Consider the following 18,957-nt stretch of genomic DNA (forward strand, 5'->3'; position numbering starts at 1 on the left):
AGGTTAAAACCCTCCAAAAACGTTTTTCACTTCAGCCCTTGATATGGGAATTAAGTACCTGTGGTGGTCTCACGGCAGGGCTGCAGAGCAGAGCTGGCCACAGACTTGCAGGCTCTTCTTCACTCGCAAACATTTTGCTTGGAAAAGTCTCCTCCTCACTAAGAAAGGCAACCCTGGGTGGGTTTCAATAGAGAAGCAGCTTGCAGATAAATAAACTGATACAAATATGAAATCCTTTCTGGAGAAGGAGTCAAAGCAGAGTTTTCTCCACCGTTCAGCCAGTACAATCACCAACAATCTATTACAGAGAAGAGCAGAAAAGAGCTTTCTTCTCCATCCAAAGCAAGTTTTCCTGTTTCTAAGTTTCAGCTATTTCTACCAGCTTCATAACACCCTCCTGGTAACTAACACCTGCACCAAGACCTCTCTCAAAAGACCTTCTGCATCAGGAAAGGGCAAAGGCTGGGGGGGGGGGGGACGACAGCTGTATTTAATGTGTGCCTGGGTCATTGGCTGACAAGCATGGGGCAGCTGAGGGCAATCTGTCTCCAAGCAGACGTACAGGGGGCATGGGTGGGGGCTGTAGCTGGTTTTTGCATGGCAGTATGGGTTGGGGGGGTGCCTGTCAAATCTTTGACGTGCTGGGTTTGGGGAGAATTCTGTTGCTAGTTTTTCTCTAGCATAAAAACCTGTTCACAACTCCCACTACTTCAGAAGCTGTTTGCAAATCTAAAACAAAACCTTAATATGGAGCTTTTTTCTGCTCAAATCTTTTAGAAAAATCGGAGCATCCTAGAAGCTGAGTTAGCAACAGACCTTGCGTTTCTTCCTGTTGTGATGCATATGCTAAAAGAGACAGGGGGGTTTGAGCAGGCTGCTGTGCTTTGAAAGACATCTATTGGCTTTGCTAGGTTTGGGAGAAATGGTAGAAGGTGACTGAGAAGAGCTTTTAGGGAAAGTCTTTTCATGTGTTCATGCAATTCTTTTAAATTCCTAATCACTCTAGCAGGTGTGGGATCTTCTTAACTCTGGGGGATTGGAGAAGCCCTGCTTTTTGAGACAAGTTATATAAAGTCTTCTTCAAAGCAAAGAGAATGAGCTAGATGGTCGCGGAGCACCATCCTGTGGCAGTGCAGGTGCTGAGCTGGAGGAATGTGTTCCCTCCTGACTCACCACCCCTCATTCCTGGTAGAGCTGCAGGTTCTTGTCGTAATTAGCTGATGCATAACCAGAGCTCAGCTGATCCCCAGCCCAGATGCTGCTATGGATGCAAACCAGCGAGGAGTGAGATGGGCAGACGAGCTATTTGAACAACACTTATGGAAGGTCTGGTGTTCTCCAGGGACCTCTGTAGGGCTCAGCCCCTGACTTGTATCAGTAAAAGAGACAATTTTTCACTTGCCAGTTTTTGTTCTTCACTTTGAAGGGAGAATCTGAGGTGTTGCATAAGGTGGTTTTGGCAGTTAAAGAATGAATGTGGGTGTGGAAGGGCAAAACAGTGCAGGAATGGTGTGCCTGGCTGTTGAAATTGCAAGTTGTTGCACTGATGACAAACTTCTGGCTGTAAAGTCAGTGATAAAGTGATGCAACGCTTGCCAGCAGCAGAGATGTAGAAAAGCAGGTATATGGTGCTAGGGACTCCTATGTGGTGGTACTGACTTGCCCATGACTAAGTGAAGTGGTGGAGAAATGGGCCAGCTTTAAAAGGAAAGAAGTGGCAAACCTGTTGAATGTTAATATCAGATTACTGTGAGAAACAAAGGGTTTCAGCTGCGAAGGCCAAATGCTGCATCTCCCTCAGCTGTGGATGTCACAGACCTTGAAAGGTCCCTGATCCAAAGGTTCCAGTTCCTTTCCATTCTGGAGGGACTTGCTATTTGACTTGAGTTTCTGGGGCTTTATAGGTGGCTGTCCACACCATTAGTTTATGCTTCTGCCTGCCTTATTGCCCTGCTTGTATCGTATGGGGATGTCACCAGCATCCACTAGTGACCACCAGTCACCAACTGGAGGCTTCAAAGGAGAAAATCCTGTTTCATTGCGGCACTTGGCTGTGTATATCAAGTCTTTTCACTACAGGAAGAAATAAGGTTTCCTGCAGTGTCAAGAGACTGCATTTGTCCCTCTCCACCCCAATTCCCTTTAGCTTTCTCTGGGTGGTGCTGATAGGATGAGGCTGAGAAGAGCGGGGAGGGCTGACTTCCATAGCCATATAGCTGTACTGTGTGTGTAATTCTAGGAGGAAAATCTGGGGGGACTCTCCCCCTGAAATGTGAGTCATAAGAACTTCTTCAGGTGTCCTTACCCCATGCAGAACATCATATTTCTGATGTGTCCTACTCTGTCCTATAAAACAGGTCATGGTTTTGCCGACCTCTACTGACATTCTCATGTAAGTAACTAAGAATCAACTGCTGAAGGGGAAATTCTCCATAATCTTTAAAAATCATGATGCCCTGGAGCCATGAGGCTTCCCCCTGCTCCAAAGTTGTCAACCTAAAATCAGTGTTGGTTCTGATGGACCCTGTGTCCTAATTCAGGGTAGCTGCATGATCAGTAAATGCCCAAATGGTGCCATGAGCTGGGATCATTGGAAGGGGTCCCCTGTGCTGGTGGCATTCCTTACTCCAACCATCGTCACCTTACTGTCAGACCAGTTAATCTTCATTTAGTCTAAAAGCTCTCTTGTGAAGCCTGTGGGGAGTTCCCAGGCAAATAAATTAACTATCGGATATGACCACTGATGATAATGAATGGAGCAATTAAGACTTTCCATTTGATGACTGTAATTTTAATGGGCTGGTGCAAGGCAGCTGAATAATATGGGAAGGAAGCTGCATCAGTGTCATAGGTAAAAACTGGGCAGATGACCCACTAAAGAGCTGGGTGGATCATAAAAATAGGAAACTATGCAGTTAAACTTGCCAGGTGATGAGCAGCTCCAACTGTCTTCCCAAGGATTTTGTCCTGCGCACAGCCATTGTCACCATTGATCCAACACTGGACGCTAAAATGAGGTTGGCCATGACGCATTTTGAGTGGTGCTGATGCCTAGGTGACAAATGATATGTTCTTCAAGCAAGATCTCCTGGCATCTCAGAAATGCTCCTATTCTCTGTTGGAGAGGAGAGCATGAGAAAAATGCCCACTGTTGAGATTCTGCTGGGGAATGAGGTGCTGAGGCAGTGGCCATCACCTCATTGCTACCCCAAGTCTCCTCTGTAACCCAGTCCCATGGGGTGCTGTGCACGGGTACTGCAGAACTCCTGCATGTGAAGATAAATGGCTTAGTGCAAAGTAGGATAAAAGAAAGACTTGCTCCAATATTTAGTGCTGCAGAGAGTGAAACAAAACACATGGGTTTCTTGCCCCCTCTGCCCCTGCAATGGATGCTGTTCCCTTTTGGAAGATCTTGAAATGTTGAGTTAATGAGGGCATGATCTGCCTGCTTGGGCTTACTGGGAGACAGCAGAATTACCTTCTATGAGGAGAGTCTGCTGTGTAAATAAACTGCGAACAAAGGAAAGGCCTGGCTCTTCTCACACTGCTACAACCCAGGAACAGCTTCATTAAAGCCAAAGGACGTTAAAATATCGCTTGCACCCAATGCCAGTGGATTGGACAGTGGGCAGGTGCCAGAAGCTTCCCATGAATGTCCTGTCACATGTCCCATTTCCCAAAACATGGACGTCTCTGACCCATGGCCCTGAGCTGAATGAATTAGTCATCTCCAGCCTAAATGTCCCGTAATGGCAAACCACATTTTCCCTTATCAGGCCAGGAAGTCTGGCTCAGGAGGTGATGTCTCTGGGTTCAGCCATCCCACAGGACTCTGGGGTGGATGTGCATCAGTGGTCCATTCTGTATCTCATTTCCTATATGTAAACAGAAGGAAATGGTCTTCTCCCACCTAACGAGGTGTCGTTGGTCTTGGGGCTTGCTCTCTGGTCACCATCTAACATGTGGGAAATCCAATACCAGAAATAATGGGCTCTTTGACTGGAACTGTAATTATACAAACGATATGGGCCAAAGATCCACGTTTGAAGGAAGGTAGTGGCTTTTTACTGTGGGATTTAGGTTGCTTTATGCCTAGGTTTTCCTGGGTGCTGTGTGTGTGCAAACAAACTAAAAATGAGCTTTCAGAAGCCGGGTGCTTCCCATGACGCAGGCTCTCACATGGGGTGCGCCATTGCTTTCCTCGTCGCTCTCTGCCATGAAGCTCGTGCCTGGGTCTGTCTCACCCCATGGCTGCCAGCACCAGAGCCACGGAGGGGAAGGTCAGCTGTGGTGTTGGTGGGCGCCGTGCCTGCAGCACCGCAGAGCCTTTCATCACATTCCCCTTCATGCTCCGAACTTTGCTGTCATTACAAAATCTCTCGGTGATGAGACTGTGGGTGTGATAAGAAATCTGCGTGTCTAATGTAGCAGGGCTGTTGCTCAATTTTGACTTATCCTCCTTTTTCCTTTATCTGTCTGTCACTATCTGACTTGGTAAGACTTGTCTCTATGTTGAGGTATGCCAGAGAAAAAAGTAGACCCGTGTATAATTTTTTTTCAAAATGGTCTTCCAATTTTTCAGAAATGTTAGACATTTCAATTATTTAAAAGCAATTACTTATGCTTGTCCATGCTGCTCTTTCTTATCACATTCAGCAAATATTGGTTGAAAAAAATGAAATAACCGAAAAAGTATCTTCCCTCTTTTGTTTGGTAGAGCATTTATCCTGTGATCTAAGTTTGATATAGGTGTGAGGCGAAGTACACCACTTCCATACATAACCTAGAGAACTAAAAACCATCTGAGGTGATCAGCTTTTCGGTATCCAGCAGACTCCACATGCAGCGTAGCTTCCAAGCATGCTCACCGCCAAATTTCGTCAGGTATTAAACAGAGCCGCTGTCCTTGAGATCAAAATGTTTCCATTTCTTTGATGTAGCCTCTGTGATGTGCTGCGATTTAAAGCCAGACAAAGCTGTGTTGGCAGGAGCTTTGCTTCACGCCATCGCAAAGCTGCAGTGCTGGGCAGATGTTGTTGCTACCAGTAGGGCAGGCCCAAGTCATCCTATTTTGTATCTCCCAAAGTCCCATTGTAGCACCGATAATTTCCCAACGAGCTTTGGAAGAATGAGGAACTAAGATGGGGGAAAGAAGAAAATGGAGAACAGGGTGTGCCCATGGCTTTAATCTATGTGGCAAACTGTGGGGACGAGATGAAAGTGAAACCAGGAAAGGAAGCCACAGCTGGACAACTAACTGTTCAACTTAAAAGCCATTGTATATTAATTATTGGGGAAAACTGTTCTTGCTGGGGTGCTCAAACCTCATCATCACTGTGTCCACATTCCTTGGCAGAGAGATACAAATCAAGCCTCATGTTGAAATTAGGAGAAATACTCGCAGAAAGAGCCCAAGCCAAGATCGTAGATGGTTAGGTATCGTAATAAGGGCAAAAGGGCAATTTCTCTTCTCAAACAGACCTGGGGCAAGAGCTGGCACTGAGGAGAGGAAAGGATTAAAAGCTCTGATCCCCAAAATAGAAGCAGAACCTGAGGGGTGGAGGCAGAAAGACTTCCAGATTAAAAATAATCCTTCCCTTCCAGTTCCTGCACCCATCTGACACCAAGGGTTAAGTGGGTAGAGAGGCAGTATGTGCCTTGTCGGAAGAGATGGGGAGTGAGGAAACAGGTGTGAAAAGGAAATGATATTATGGGAAGGAGAAAGGCAATTTCTGCTCAGTAGAGGTGGATCCGTGTCCTCAGAACGAAGGTGCTGACTGCACCAGAGCAGGGGCCACCACCCCGAACAAAGCATGGCATCAATCCTCGCCACCGCCAGGGACCATCAGCCATTGACGACACACATTGCATCTGCTGTCTGGGCATCTGTCATACCCAGCAGCAAATCTTGCATCACTAAGTCATCTGGCAGCAAGGGCAGGCTGCCTGTCTGCAGAGAGTGGGTCAGTCTTGCTTTGGTGGCAGTGAGCTGATGAAGAGATAAATCTCTTCTGAATATTCCTCATGAACCACTGCCCTTCTCGAGGATCACTGAGCCCAGTCCCTAAAGGCTTGGAGCAGATGGAGACCTCATGCTCCCATAGCCCTGAGAGTTGCCCAGGGTGTGCCAAGCTCTGTGTCCACTTCGCCGGCACAAGCGTCCCACAGTGCCTCGGTGGATGTCATATGGGGATGCTGGACATCGCAGGTGTTTTGTGCAGTAGGCCATTTTATTAAATGTTTTTCCATATTCACAGATTCACAGAATCACAATTTTTCCATATTAACCTAGTGAGGGAGAAACTGAAGTCTTTAGAGATACCTTACATCAAGGAACAGAAGGTGATCCTCCATCCCACCAGCCATGTTGTCTTTACCTCTCCATCCTTACCCACCAGCCTGTGACATGCAAAAAGCACAGCTGGAATAGAGGATTAAATGGAAAATAATCTGAGGGCTTCAGAAACTGGCTAGATCTCCGGTGCGCCTTGGTCACACTAACATCCAGCCCATCTGCTACCCATCATCCAGCAGAAGCGTGGCCATCTCGTACAATCGGGATAGATGTGAGGATCACGCCTCTTTCGTAACTCACGCAGAGTATATAATCAGGAGGTATCGAGCAAATGCGTCATGAGAACACGTATGCCTCTGTGGCAATTATACTCCACCCTCCTGGTACAGCTCTGGTAGCTACAAACTGTGTTTCACAGTGAACAAAAATATTCAGCGTACAGTGTTCTTTGGGGTCTCTACATTAAATCACTTAAAGAAAAAGAGAGCTCTGACCCCCAAATGCTGGGGAGCTCTGCCTCTGCAATGTGTGGCTTTATCTGGGGATAAAGCATTAGGCTGAGATTTTAAAGCTCTGAAGTCCCAAATTTGAGACTTTCCCAAATCATTCTCGCCTATGCATAAAATGGGGACATAATTCTGCTTTGTCTGATTTCCAGTCTTGTGTACCAAAACTCCCATTGATAGCCCTGGGAAAAGGGACCTTCAGTAGTGGGAGGGAGCTGTTGGTTGGAAGCAAAACACTTTTATAATTAACAGATGAAAGACTGCAGTTAGCTCAGCCTGGGACAGACTAGCTGTAAAGCTAATTTCAGTTAATGTGAGCATTTAACTTTGCTGTTGAAATGCAGGAATATGGTGTCAAATTCTGATTTTCTTGCTCTTTCTTAGCAGGTTGCAGCTACTACTGTTTTGCTGCTTGCAATGAGTCCTTTAACAAAGCAGCAGCGTGTGCCAGCACCTCTGTGTTGCTCTGACCTACCCAGGCAAGTTAACAAACCTCATTTAGAGCAACCAAATCCAGCTTCGTTATGCCCCACTCCCCAGCACACATACCTGAAATCCCAGGACTCCTCTTTTATGTGCCAGAACATGCTAAACCTCTTACTACTGCATCCTGACTACCCTTGATCTTAATAGCAGAGATAAACAAGCTGTTCTAGATATGCTAAGTATATGCTACAACCACAGCCCTTAATTTGGTTTTCAGACAAACAGTGAATCCCTTGACATCTATCTTCCCTGCCCTACTTACCTCCCCAGTCCAGGCACACCACAGAGGGGCTTTGACATTACTTGTGATTGATTGTGCCTCCATCACATAAGTGGCATGGTCTCAGCTGGGTGTTTCTAGATGTAAACGTAGCAGTCATATTGTAGGAAATACTGCACCAAACCTTAGTGAAAGACCAGGTGGGAAGGGGAGGTGATTTTTATTTTATTTAACTTTCTTTGGCTCTACCCACTTGGATGCTCATCCGCATACTCTCAAGCAGCCAGATGTGCATGAGTACCTTGTGCGGGATCACTTGGGAGCAACACAAGGGACACCACATACTGAGGTACGGCATCTGGGCTCCTCAAACAGTGTTTTTGGCAAGCTTTTTATAAAAATCAATAATTATAGGGGGATATTTTGCCTCAGTCACTCTCCTTGGCTCCTGGGCAAGGTTGCAGCCTGCTGTTCAGTTTCGTTGTTTTACACATCATACAGTTACCATCTGTCTCCTTGCTGGGATAAAAGCAGAAAAGAAAACACATTAGTGATATGAATATTCTTCTACCCAGAACATGGCTTTGCAAATTACATGTTTTTACAAGTGTGTGAAAACACAGCCTGGCTGATAGACTTCCACAGGCTTTTCTAATAGACAATGGAAATATTATTTTGGGCCTCTTACAGGCAAAACCCTGCAGCTGTCCCATGAATTCCCTCTCAGACCAGAGCCTTCAACAGAGCACTGCGTGCTGGAGAGAGGGTCCCTTGTCCTCCACCACCAATGGCAAATGCCTCCTTCCTCCCAGGAGGGCGGCCATGGGCAGGGGTTCGGCGAGGCAGACAGGTACGGCTGACGGAGCATCGGAGCATCATCCGAGAGGCGCAAGTGTGAAGATGAGATAAGGCTGAGCAGGTCTCATGCTCCAGGGCAGGAAATGCACATGGGCAAAGCAAGGAAGGAGGCACTTATCAGAGACTATGAGTGGCACAGCCTGCGGCTCTCTGTCGCGAAGCATGGCTCTGAAACAATAAAGCAAGCTATGGTTGCCTCAATCAGCTATATCTGAGTGAAAGATCCTCCCAGCACTGACACTTAAGAGCTTGCCTGGAGCTGGAGGGTTTTATTGGAGGAACTTGCTGCTACTTTTTGTAATGATTCCAGCTGGGCAGAAGACAGACACAAAAAGCGTGAGCAAACTGTATATCCAGAGTGAATTCCCCTGCGGCCCTTTCAGTTAAGGGATGAGATGCCACAAGAGGGTAATGGCAAAGATGACCCCTTATACCTGTAAGTTTTGTAGCATGAATTTACCCATGAGTAAATGGGTTGGACTTGATGATCTTGAAGGTCCTTTCCAGCCTTAGTGATTCTGTGAGTAAGTGTAGCAAAATATTGTGTGCAGCCTGCCATAAATTTTACTCTCTCAACAATAGGGGTTTCCCCTATTTTTATATGCTCCTGAGAGGTTTAAAGAGAGCCTCTTGCATATTTATCTGCCCACTGGATATACAACTCCCAGTATTGCCCTGAATTTTTTTCAAAACTGCTCCTTTTCTGTCACGTTCACTCTGCCTATGACAATGCAGTCAACACCCAGAGCATCCAAGCATCTCTCACTGCTATTGTGTATATAACCATGAGTGAACATAGCAACGAAATAGCTTTTGGACTTTCCTTAAAGATAAAATTACGTAAGCTGGCCATGTCCCTTGGCTATGCCAGGCACAGTCTAAGCAAAAACACTGGGAAGTACCAATGAAGCTATGACAGTCCACCACCCTGAGGGCAAAGATGGCTCTCCCAGTGCCTGCATAGCTGTGGATGACTCCCACGATGTGACGGGATGTGGTGGCTGTGCTCTCGCAGCACCACCAGCTCATTGCCCTAACTGTCAGAGAGGACAGCCGGCCCCTCTGCTCTTGGGCTGAGGTCTCTGCAGGCCAGCATGGTTAAAAATAAAAAGGCCACAGTGCTAACCCAGGTGCTCTTACACCATTGCAAGTCTGCATGAAGACCACTTCACTGCCTCTTTGGCTGTTTGGGTTTCTTTCCTCCATTTCTCTGTAGGTCAAATCCTCCAAGGCTGTAAATCATGTAGAGTCTCCCAGATTTGCATCACTTCAGTCTCTGCCTCTGTAGGCATGTGTTGTCTTTTGGGGAGCTTAAACTACTCATTGGACCAGAGTCCAATGTGTGTCCCTACAGCCCCTGGCAGTAACGTGGGTGTCATTAGAAACATGTCATGTACTCCTACTAATCTGCCAGTTACGACACAATATAATGACATGCCAGAGCCATGTCTGGGTGCTCAGAAACGTATTCTAGAATGAGAGATGAATTATCTATGTCTATAAAAGACAAAAGTTCTTCTTTCCCCCCTCATGTTTCCTTTCTGGAATGTTGGACCCCTCTATATGGGAGATGTGAAAGTAAATCAGTTTTTTTCTGAAAATCCATGAGCACGTCTGCTTTTACCCATTTCTTCACTTTACCTGTAGTAGGTGGAGCCATCCAATGACTTTAACATAGCTGAAAACAAAAGAGGTGGTGGAAGGGAGATATCAATCAGAAATGACAAGCCCAAGATTATGCCAAGTAAGTGGGTAGTTGTGGTTGGGTTTGGCTGGTAAATAAATCAATCATTATTTCTTTCCAAGAGGAGGACTAGATACTATATAAAAGTTCTCACACACCAGGTTTCCTCACTCCATTTGACTTCTTTCCACTGGTTCGTGCCGTGGGACACGGTAAGATATTTCCTGCTACTGATGAAAGTTAACTTGGCTAATTGGAAAAGGTGGGAGTGAATATGGCTTTTGAGTCTCATAGTCCAAAAATTTGTCCTTATTTACAGTCTTTTTTTTTTTCTAATTGTTCAATGAGTGGGATTACTTAATCACACAAAAAAACGGGGAGAGCTGGGACATAGAAAACATGGTCTTTGGAGCCCCTTTGATTTCTCTGGGCCCATCACCATGTGATACCACTGTATACAGGCAGCTCCTAAATATTCTTGGAATGTAAGTCTTAAGAAAAAGGACAGGAAGAAGAGTTTCTGCAGGTACTTAGCAAAAAGTGGGAAACAAAGGAGCTGAAATACAAAATGGGAGTCTATTCTCATTTTCCAGACTTTTATCTAAATTGGAAAAGGTTCTCTTTTGATCACCTTTTTTCTTGGAGGAACCATTTTCTCTGGTGTGTTTGGACACCTCAGCCCTCAGCTGACCTATAGATGTTTTCCATTAGTAGAGCTGTCACTTGCCTGTCAGAGGAATACAAATTACAACTGCCAACAGACAAGGATGTGGGCTGTGGTGGGGGTTAAGTGCCAAAGAAGTGCTCAAACTTCACAGCATCCCTGTAGGTTTCAGCCTTGGGTACAGGCACCCATCAAGCGGTGACCTAGAGCATTCGCCAAAGCTTTGTACAGGTGCTTTTGGAGGGGGGCATTGTTATCTTTTCCACTGAGTGTTCCTCTTTCTTCCAAATTTTAAGAAGAAATAAAACAGTCACTGTGCTCTTTTGAAACAGAGATCGAAGAACTTCAAAGTGCAATGAAGTTATTGTTATGTAAATGATGGCCCAGGTTCTTTGTTTCTTGTATGACACGGAATATTAATACTTATCCCCAAGCATTACAGCCCTTTCAAAATTCCCAAACCACACTAAGATAAGTGTAACTCTGGTGTACCACAGCCTTGTGTACCTCTTGCAGTGGCATGCCACTCTTGACAACTTACTGCGAGAAGGTATCATTAAGGAATGATTACAGTTGCAGCTGTCCTAGAAAAAAAAAGACCAGTTATATATGGATAGAGGAGGTCCTGTAGAAAACCTGATCAAGGGATATGGAATGAGCTGAAAACTTCCCAGTCCTTCCTAGTAAACATTTTAATTTATAAATTCCTGAGGTTGACAATACCCTTTTGCATTAGCTATCTGAGGTGGATGGGGGGAAAAAGGGAACAGAAGACATTGTTATATATCGGCCTACATTTCGAAGGGGATGGGGAGGCACAGCAACATGAACTTCCCCCCCTGGGTTTGCTAAGGCCTGTTTTTACTTTCTCTTGGAGGACTCCCCGACGCCTGGGACAATGGGTTCCCATCAGCAGAAGGGTGATGGCCAAGGGATCTCTGAGCAGTCTGGTGGATGCCATGGCAGCGGTGGCGGAGGAGGTTCATGCCACGGGGGTGGTGGAGGAGGATCCTGCCACAGCAGTGGTGAAGGAGGATCTCTAGGGTACCAGATCCAAGGATCATCTTGCCATGGAGGAGGAGGCAGCGGCGGCTGTGGCAGCGGTGGTGGTGCTATTTACCAGGCACATATATCATCATCCTCTTTTGGAGGAGGAGGAGGTTCGGGCCACCAGTGCCAAGGATGCATCAGTGGAGGAGGTGGAGGAGGTGGAGGAGGTGGTGGTGGGTCAGGCCACCAGGGACAAGGACCCATCTGCATTATTGGAGGAGGAGGAGGTGGTGGTGGTGGAGGCCACCAAAGTCAAGGCCCCATCTGCATTGGAGGTGGTAGCATGGGAGGAGGAGGTGGAGGTGGTTCAGGGCACCAAAGCCAAGGTCCCATCTGTATTGGTGGTGGTGGAGGAGGGGGAGGTGGCGGTGGCGGGTCGGGCCACCAGGGCCAAGGGCCCATCTGTATTGGTGGAGGTGGGGGAGGCGGTTCTGGCCACCAGGGCCAAGGCCCCATCTGCATTGGAGGTGGCAGCATAGGAGGGGGAGGAAGTGGTTATTCAGGTCATCAAAGCCAAGGCCCCATCTGTATTGATGGAGGAAGCGGTGGTGGTGGTGGTGGTGGTGGAGGTGGATCAGGCCACCAAGGCCAAGGCCCCATCTGCATTGGTGGTGGTGGAGGGGGAGGTGGTGGTTCAGGCCACCAAAGCCAAGGCCCCATCTGTATCGGAGGCGGCAGTATAGGAGGAGGAGGAGGAGGTAGTTCTGGCCACCAGGGCCAAGGCCCCATCTGCATTGGTGGTGGTGGTGGAGGAGGAGGTGGTTCTGGCCACCAGGGCCAAGGCCCCATCTGCATTGGTGGTGGTGGTGGAGGAGGAGGTGGTTCTGGCCACCAGGGCCAAGGCCCCATCTGCATTGGTGGTGGTGGTGGAGGTGGTTCTGGTCACCAGGGCCAAGGCCCCATCTGCATTGGTGGTGGTGGTGGAGGGGGAGGTGGTGGTTCAGGCCACCAAAGCCAAGGCCCCATCTGTATTGGAGGCGGCAGCATAGGAGGAGGAGGAGGAGGTGGTTCTGGCCACCAGGGCCAAGGCCCCATCTGCATTGGTGGTGGTGGTGGAGGAGGAGGTGGTGGTTCAGGTCATCAAAGCCAAGGCCCCATCTGTATTGGTGGTGGTGGTGGAGGTGGTTCTGGTCACCAGAGCCAAGGCCCCATCTGCATTGGTGGTGGTGGTGGAGGGGGAGGTGGTGGTTCAGGCCATCAAAGTCAGGGCCCCATCTGTATTGGAGGTGGCAGTATAGGAGGAGGAGGAGGAGGTAGTTCTGGCCACCAGGGCCAAGGCCCCATATGCATTGGAGGTGGCAGCATAGGAGGAGGAGGAGGAGGTGGTGGTGGAGGTGGTTCGTCCAGTTCCGGAGGTCTGTCCATCCAACAGCAGACTCAGCCAATCTCCTGGCCACCGCAGACTAAACACAAGTAGTGTCTGCAGAAGGGACTCTCAGATCAAGAAAGCCCAAGATGCAAACACGGCTCATTTCTTTCTCTATTAAATTCAAGAATATTTGCATTATTCCTTTTTCCTCTTCCTTGGGATTTTTCTGTTCAGCTCTCCAGCTGACCAGAACCTCTGGTGTTGTGTATCAATAACTTCCAGCCAGGGCTGTTTCATATGTCTATTATCTGCCTTCATTTTCTAGTGCTTGCACAAGACAATAAAACTTGCAGTTCTAGAGAGCTTCAGTGTCTGAGTGGTTGGATTTTGCTTTATACCACGATGCTTGCATTATTTCAATTATGCTTTTTATTCTGAGCTGATGCTGTTGTAATAAAGCTCCGGAGCACAAGTGCATTGAAAACCCACCTGGAGAAGAGATGCTGAATTCACTAAATATTCTTAGGTCATTTTTTAATGTCTGTTGCTACTCACGATCCTGACTTTTGCCCATCAGATAAGGTACCACAAAGTTAAACATTGCAGTCTCTCTACCTCATCAAAATATCATGCAATTTTGGTTCATGGTTGAGCATTCCATGCCCAAGGAAGTTTTAAATGTGTTAGGAGAGAAAAGATGCAAAACCTGTAGTAGAAAGGATTACAAGGTACTACTGCAGGTGTGAAGCTGAGGCCCTTGCAGATGTATGGTGCAGGAGCTCTTGGTGCTCACAGCTGCACCAAGCAGCTGTGGAAGAGAAATGAGGGGTCTCTCCAACCCTTAGTCCAGCTCTGAACCCCTAGAGGAGCCACAGCAGGGACAGAATTTCAGAAAGCCCGTTGCAAGGGCTGAGATGCTAAGCCTGGAGCAACTAGGGATCTCCTCATTCCCACAGGAATAAAACACAGCTCCAGGTATGAGTCTTCAGAGGGAGTTTCCCTATGGGAAGTGATTTCTTTGATGTGGTATATTCTGGCAATTAGCAGGGAAAGGAAAATAAACCTTCTCTGCCTGAACTATTCTACGTCAGGCAGATGACAGATGCCTGGAAGTGTCCCAGAAGAGACAGGAGTGACCCACACCTGTAGCAGGTAAAAGAGCTTCATGTTTATATGTCCCTCTACCCTTTGTCCTCTCTTTGTTCCCTTGGGGGCCCCCAAAACACGTCTGGACAAGCTCCTCCAGCCAGTGCCACCACTGGAACAGCTGAGTTGCCTGGGATTTTATTATGGAAAGTCATAGGGTGCTAAAATACCAATGACTGGGAACTGCATGAACACTGCCATTGCCTGCACAGTGCTGACACAAAGTTTGGGGTCCTGCTTCAAGGAGGTGGGAACGTTGCTGTTGAACGTCTCTGCATCCAGAAATGGCCCAGGACCAAGAAAGCCGGAAGCCACGTATCAGAGGCTCTCAGGGTGAGAGCAGGAGCACAGCACATCCTCAGATCTTGTTGCTTCTTCAGAAATGCCAGACCCATCTCCCAGACTGGGATGAATTCATCCTTTCGGTTAATATCCATCAAGATGCTGATAACACAGGGTGGATGCTGGATTTGGTATCCTCTACCTGCAACACTTCAACTCCTTTGTAAAATAGGCATCATCCCTCCTCCCGGAGGAGCCTGCCTCACCTCTGTACTGTCCATAGTGGTGCACTCAAACAAAACTTCACTGGTATAGTGGGGAAGTCCAGACATGTGAGTGGGAGTCCAGGCAGACACCAAGCTGAGTGGTGCAGTTGACACGCCTGAGGGACGGGATGCCATCCAGAGGGACATGGACAAGCTTGAGGAATGAGCCCTGTGAACCTCATGAGGTTCAACAAGGCCAAGTGCAGGGTCCTGCACCTGGGTTGGGGCAACTCCCAGTATCAGCACAGGCTGGGGGATGAAGGGATGGAGAGCAGCCCTGCCGAGAAGGACTTGGGGGTACTGGTGGATGAAAAGCTGGACATGAGCTGGCAATGTGCGCTCACAGCCCAGAAGGTCAGCCGTGTCCTGGGCTGCATCCAAAGCAGCGTGGCCAGCAGGGTGAGGGAGGGGATTCTGCCCCTCTGCCCCACTCTGGGGAGACGCCCCTGCAGTGCTGCGTCCAGCTCTGGAGCCCTCAGCACAGGAGAGACATGGACCTGTTGGAGCGGGGCCAGAGGCCACAAACAGAGGGCTGGAACAACTCTGCTGTCAGCACAGGCTGAGAGAGCTGGGATTGTTCAGCCTGGAGCAGAGAAGGCTCTGGGGAGACCTTACTGCAGCCTGCCAGGACTTTAAGGGGGCCTATAGGAAGGATGGAGTCAGACGTTTTAGCAGGGCCTGTTACGATAGGAAAAGGGGTAACAGTTTTAAACTAAAAGAGAGGAGATTTAGACTAAAAATAAGGCAGAAATTTTTCACGATGAGGGTGGTGAACCACTGGCACAGGTTGCCCAGAGAGGTGGTAGATGCCCCATGCCTGGAGACATTAAAGGTCAGGTTGGACGGGGCTCTGAGCAACCTGATCTAGTTGAAGATGGCCGTGCTCATGGCAGAGAGGTTGGACTAGATGACCTTGAAAGGTCCCTTCCAACCCAAACTATTCTATGATTCTATGATTCCTTTGCTGTCCCAGCAATAGCAGTCCTAGCCCGTGCAGCCCTCTGCGTTCCCCTGGACATCTCCATAGTCTGTAACACACAATAAACACGAGTCTCCACAGCCCCTTCTGCTGTCAGTCACCACCCCAGCAGCATCTCCCAGCTCGAGTGGAGGGTGCTAGCTGGAGCCCCACAATCCGACCTTGAAAGTCAACCGTTGGAGCTGAGCTCACACGTGATACCTGCAACTGAGCTGCAGGTAGCCTAGGAAGTGATGCACTAGAGAGGCATTGATCGGATTCGATGAGTCAGGACAAGTGGGCTGAAGGAGGACAGTTTGTTGTAAACAGGAGGACAGTTTGTTGTAGGTAAATAAACCTACCACCATTCCTTTGGATGCCTCACTTCCCACTTGGGAAAACTAGAAACAGTATAAAAGTTGCTGGATCTCACAGTGCTGCATTCGCTCAGCTCTGCTCCGTGGTACACATTGTCAGAGCCAAGAAGGTAAGTCCATTTCTGCCAAAGGGAGCAATTCTTCTCTTACTTTCATGCTTGCCAAACATATATGTTTTGGTAAAGTACATCTGGTGGGTGGTGGCTGGAAGGGCAGGAAGGTTGCTTTGTTGAATTTACATCTCCTGTGGATGTCAGCAGAAGCAAGTTCATCCCATGCTACTGAAAGTCATGTATTTCATCAGTATAGAGATGGAGATGGGACAGCTATGGAATAAAAGATTTTAAATGATGGTTTGATTAACTTCACCAATCTGCTAATCTCCTGTTAGCAAAAGGCTCTGCGTGTGGCTGGGATCTATGGACCACAAAGTGCTTAGAAGAAAGGAAATTCATTGGTTCTGGAGACAGCCTGCCAATGCCGTTGGGCTGTACAAGGGTCCTTCTGGCTGCGGAAAATTCTCAAAATGACAGTGGCTGCTCTTGAGTGAAAAGCATGCTTTTTCTTGCAGGTTCACTGCTCAAAGATGTGCTCCAGACAATCCTCCGGAGGCTGCCATGAAACGTCCTCCCAGTCCAGTGGATGCCACAGCGGGGGATGCTGCTGCCATGGGGGCAGCTCCTCCAGCTACCAGGCACAGGGCTCCTCCTGCTGTGGGGGCTCAGGCAGCTATGGCGGGGGCAGCGGGAGCTCTGGCAAGATCATTGTCAGCTCTGGCGGTGGAGGAGGTGGATGCTGCTGCAGTGGGGGCTCCTCCGGCTACGGCATGGGAGGAGGATACAGCGGTGGCAGTGGGGCATCTGGCCAGAAGATCATTATTAGCTCAGGTGGTGGAGGAGGTGGCTCGTCTGGATGCTGCAGTGGGGGATCCAGTGGCGGGTCTTCAGGAGGCAAGATCATCATTGGAGGTGGAAGCAGTGGAGGGTCATCTGGATGCTGCAGTGGGGGATCCAGTGGTGGGTCTTCAGGATCAAAGATCATCATCGGAGGAGGAAGCAGTGGGGGATCCTCTGGATGCTGCAGTGGAGGATCCAGTGGCGGGTCTTCAGGAGCAAAGATCATAATTGCAGGTGGAGGTAGTGGGGGATCCTCTGGATGCTGCAGTGGAGGATCCAGCAGTGGGTCTTCAGGAACAAAGATCATCAGCGGAGGAGGAAGCAGTGGGGGATCCTCTGGATGCTGTAGTGGGGGATCCAGCAGTGGGTCTTCAGGAGCAAAGATCATCATTGGAGGTGGAAGCAGTGGAGCGTCATCTGGATGCTGCAGTGGAGGCTCCTCCGGCTATGGTATGGGAGGAGGATACAGCGGTGGCAGTGGGGGTTCAGGCCAGAAGATCATTATTGGCTCAGGCAGTGGAGGAGGTGGCTCATCAGGTTGCTGCAGTGGGGGATCCAGTGGTGGGTCTTCAGGAGGGAAGATTATAATTGCAGGTGGAGGTAGTGGAGGTTCCTCTGGATGCTGCAGTGGAGGATCCAGCTATGGCATGGGAGGAGGATCCAGTGGGGAGTCTTCAGGATTAAAGAGCATCATTGGAGGTGGAGGTAGTGGGGGATCCTCTGGATGCTGCAGTGGGGGATCCAGTGGTGGGTCTTCAGGAGCAAAGATCATCATTGCAGGTGGAGGTAGTGGGGGTTCCTCTGGATGCTGCAGTGGAGGATCCAGTGGTGGGTCTTCAGGAGCAAAGATCATCATTGGAGGTGGAAGCAGTGGAGCGTCATCTGGATGCTGCAGTGGGGGCTCCTCCAGCTACGGCATGGGAGGAGGATACAGCGGTAGCAGTGGGGCATCTGGCCAGAAGATCATTATTAGCTCAGGTCATGGAGGAGGTGGCTCGTCTGGCTGCTGCAGTGGAGGATCCAGTGGTGGCAGTGGCGGTTCCTCGGGCCACACAATCATCATCGGCTCTGGAGGGGGCAGTGGAGGGTCCTGCCAGTCCACGCAGCAGAAATGCCCCATTGTCATCCCCAACATTGAGTCCCATCAGACCAAGATGGCCTGCCACTGGCCCCCCACCTACCAGAAGTAACAGCCACACATGGCCGCAGTTCTCATCAGGAGCAGCCTTGCCTCTGTCTTCCATTTGCCTGTTTCTTCCCAGCAAGCCCTCTTCCTTTCTCTTCCTTTGATGCTTCATCCCTGTACCATCACCTCCCAGATAGCTCTTCTCACCCACCTATGGGCATGGAAATAAAAATTACTGTGTACAGAGAGAACTGGTTTTGCAAGGTTGCTTTTATCCTTTGTCAGTCCCCTCTTTACTTTCAAAAAGTGAATAATAAATCAAATACATTCAGCTGTGAAATATTCCTCAGCCTGCAGTGCTGGAGCAGATGGGTGTTAACAGATCTTGCTTGAGAGAGACCTTGTTGCCCAATCAGATGATCTGCGCCGCTCTTGCAAATAATGTTCACCGAGGCTTCAACCTCGGTCTGGGGAGTAGCTCCACATCGGTTTCCCCTCCCCAGAGAAGGACACAGATGACAATCTCTGGGTTTCACTGCAGGGATTTCCAGTGCAGACAGCAGCATCCTTTGGAAATACAGTTGGGTTTTTATGTACTGCATTTCTCCACACTTATCACAGGAAAACTATTAATTATGGTCGGAAATATCCAGTAGCATTTGTACTGAAGTCAGCAGCAAGTCCTCTTCGGGACAGGCATGATTACAGTCTTGTGCTCAGTAAATTTTAAGCTAGGAGGCTTTTTTGTCCATCCCACACACACAACTGGTAGGCAGGAAACAAAATTAGGAATAAAAGGGATGACCAGCCATACAAACTCTTGAGGGGTCATAA

The 18,957-nt window shown here is 48.6% G+C and overlaps 2 protein-coding genes across 2 annotated transcripts; both read left to right on the forward strand.

The window, feature by feature from the left end:
* Positions 1-11,783: 11,783 nt before the first annotated feature.
* On the forward strand, positions 11,784-13,313 carry LOC309414260 (uncharacterized protein; the record flags this gene model as incomplete). Its single annotated transcript, XM_082011557.1, has 2 exons — positions 11,784-12,138; positions 12,180-13,313. The coding sequence occupies 2 exons, from the start codon at positions 11,784-11,786 to the stop codon at positions 13,178-13,180; spliced, it is 1,356 nt and encodes a 451-aa protein (XP_081867683.1). The 3' UTR covers positions 13,181-13,313.
* A 3,374-nt stretch (positions 13,314-16,687) lies between these two features.
* On the forward strand, positions 16,688-18,187 carry LOC309414261 (uncharacterized protein; the record flags this gene model as incomplete). Its single annotated transcript, XM_082011558.1, has 1 exon — positions 16,688-18,187. One exon carries the CDS (start codon positions 16,688-16,690, stop codon positions 18,185-18,187), a length of 1,500 nt encoding a protein of 499 aa, XP_081867684.1.
* Positions 18,188-18,957: the final 770 nt, after the last annotated feature.

This window comes from Phaethon aethereus (assembly GCF_964289735.1).
Source record: "Phaethon aethereus genome assembly, chromosome: 28".
Classification (NCBI taxonomy): domain Eukaryota; kingdom Metazoa; phylum Chordata; class Aves; order Phaethontiformes; family Phaethontidae; genus Phaethon; species Phaethon aethereus.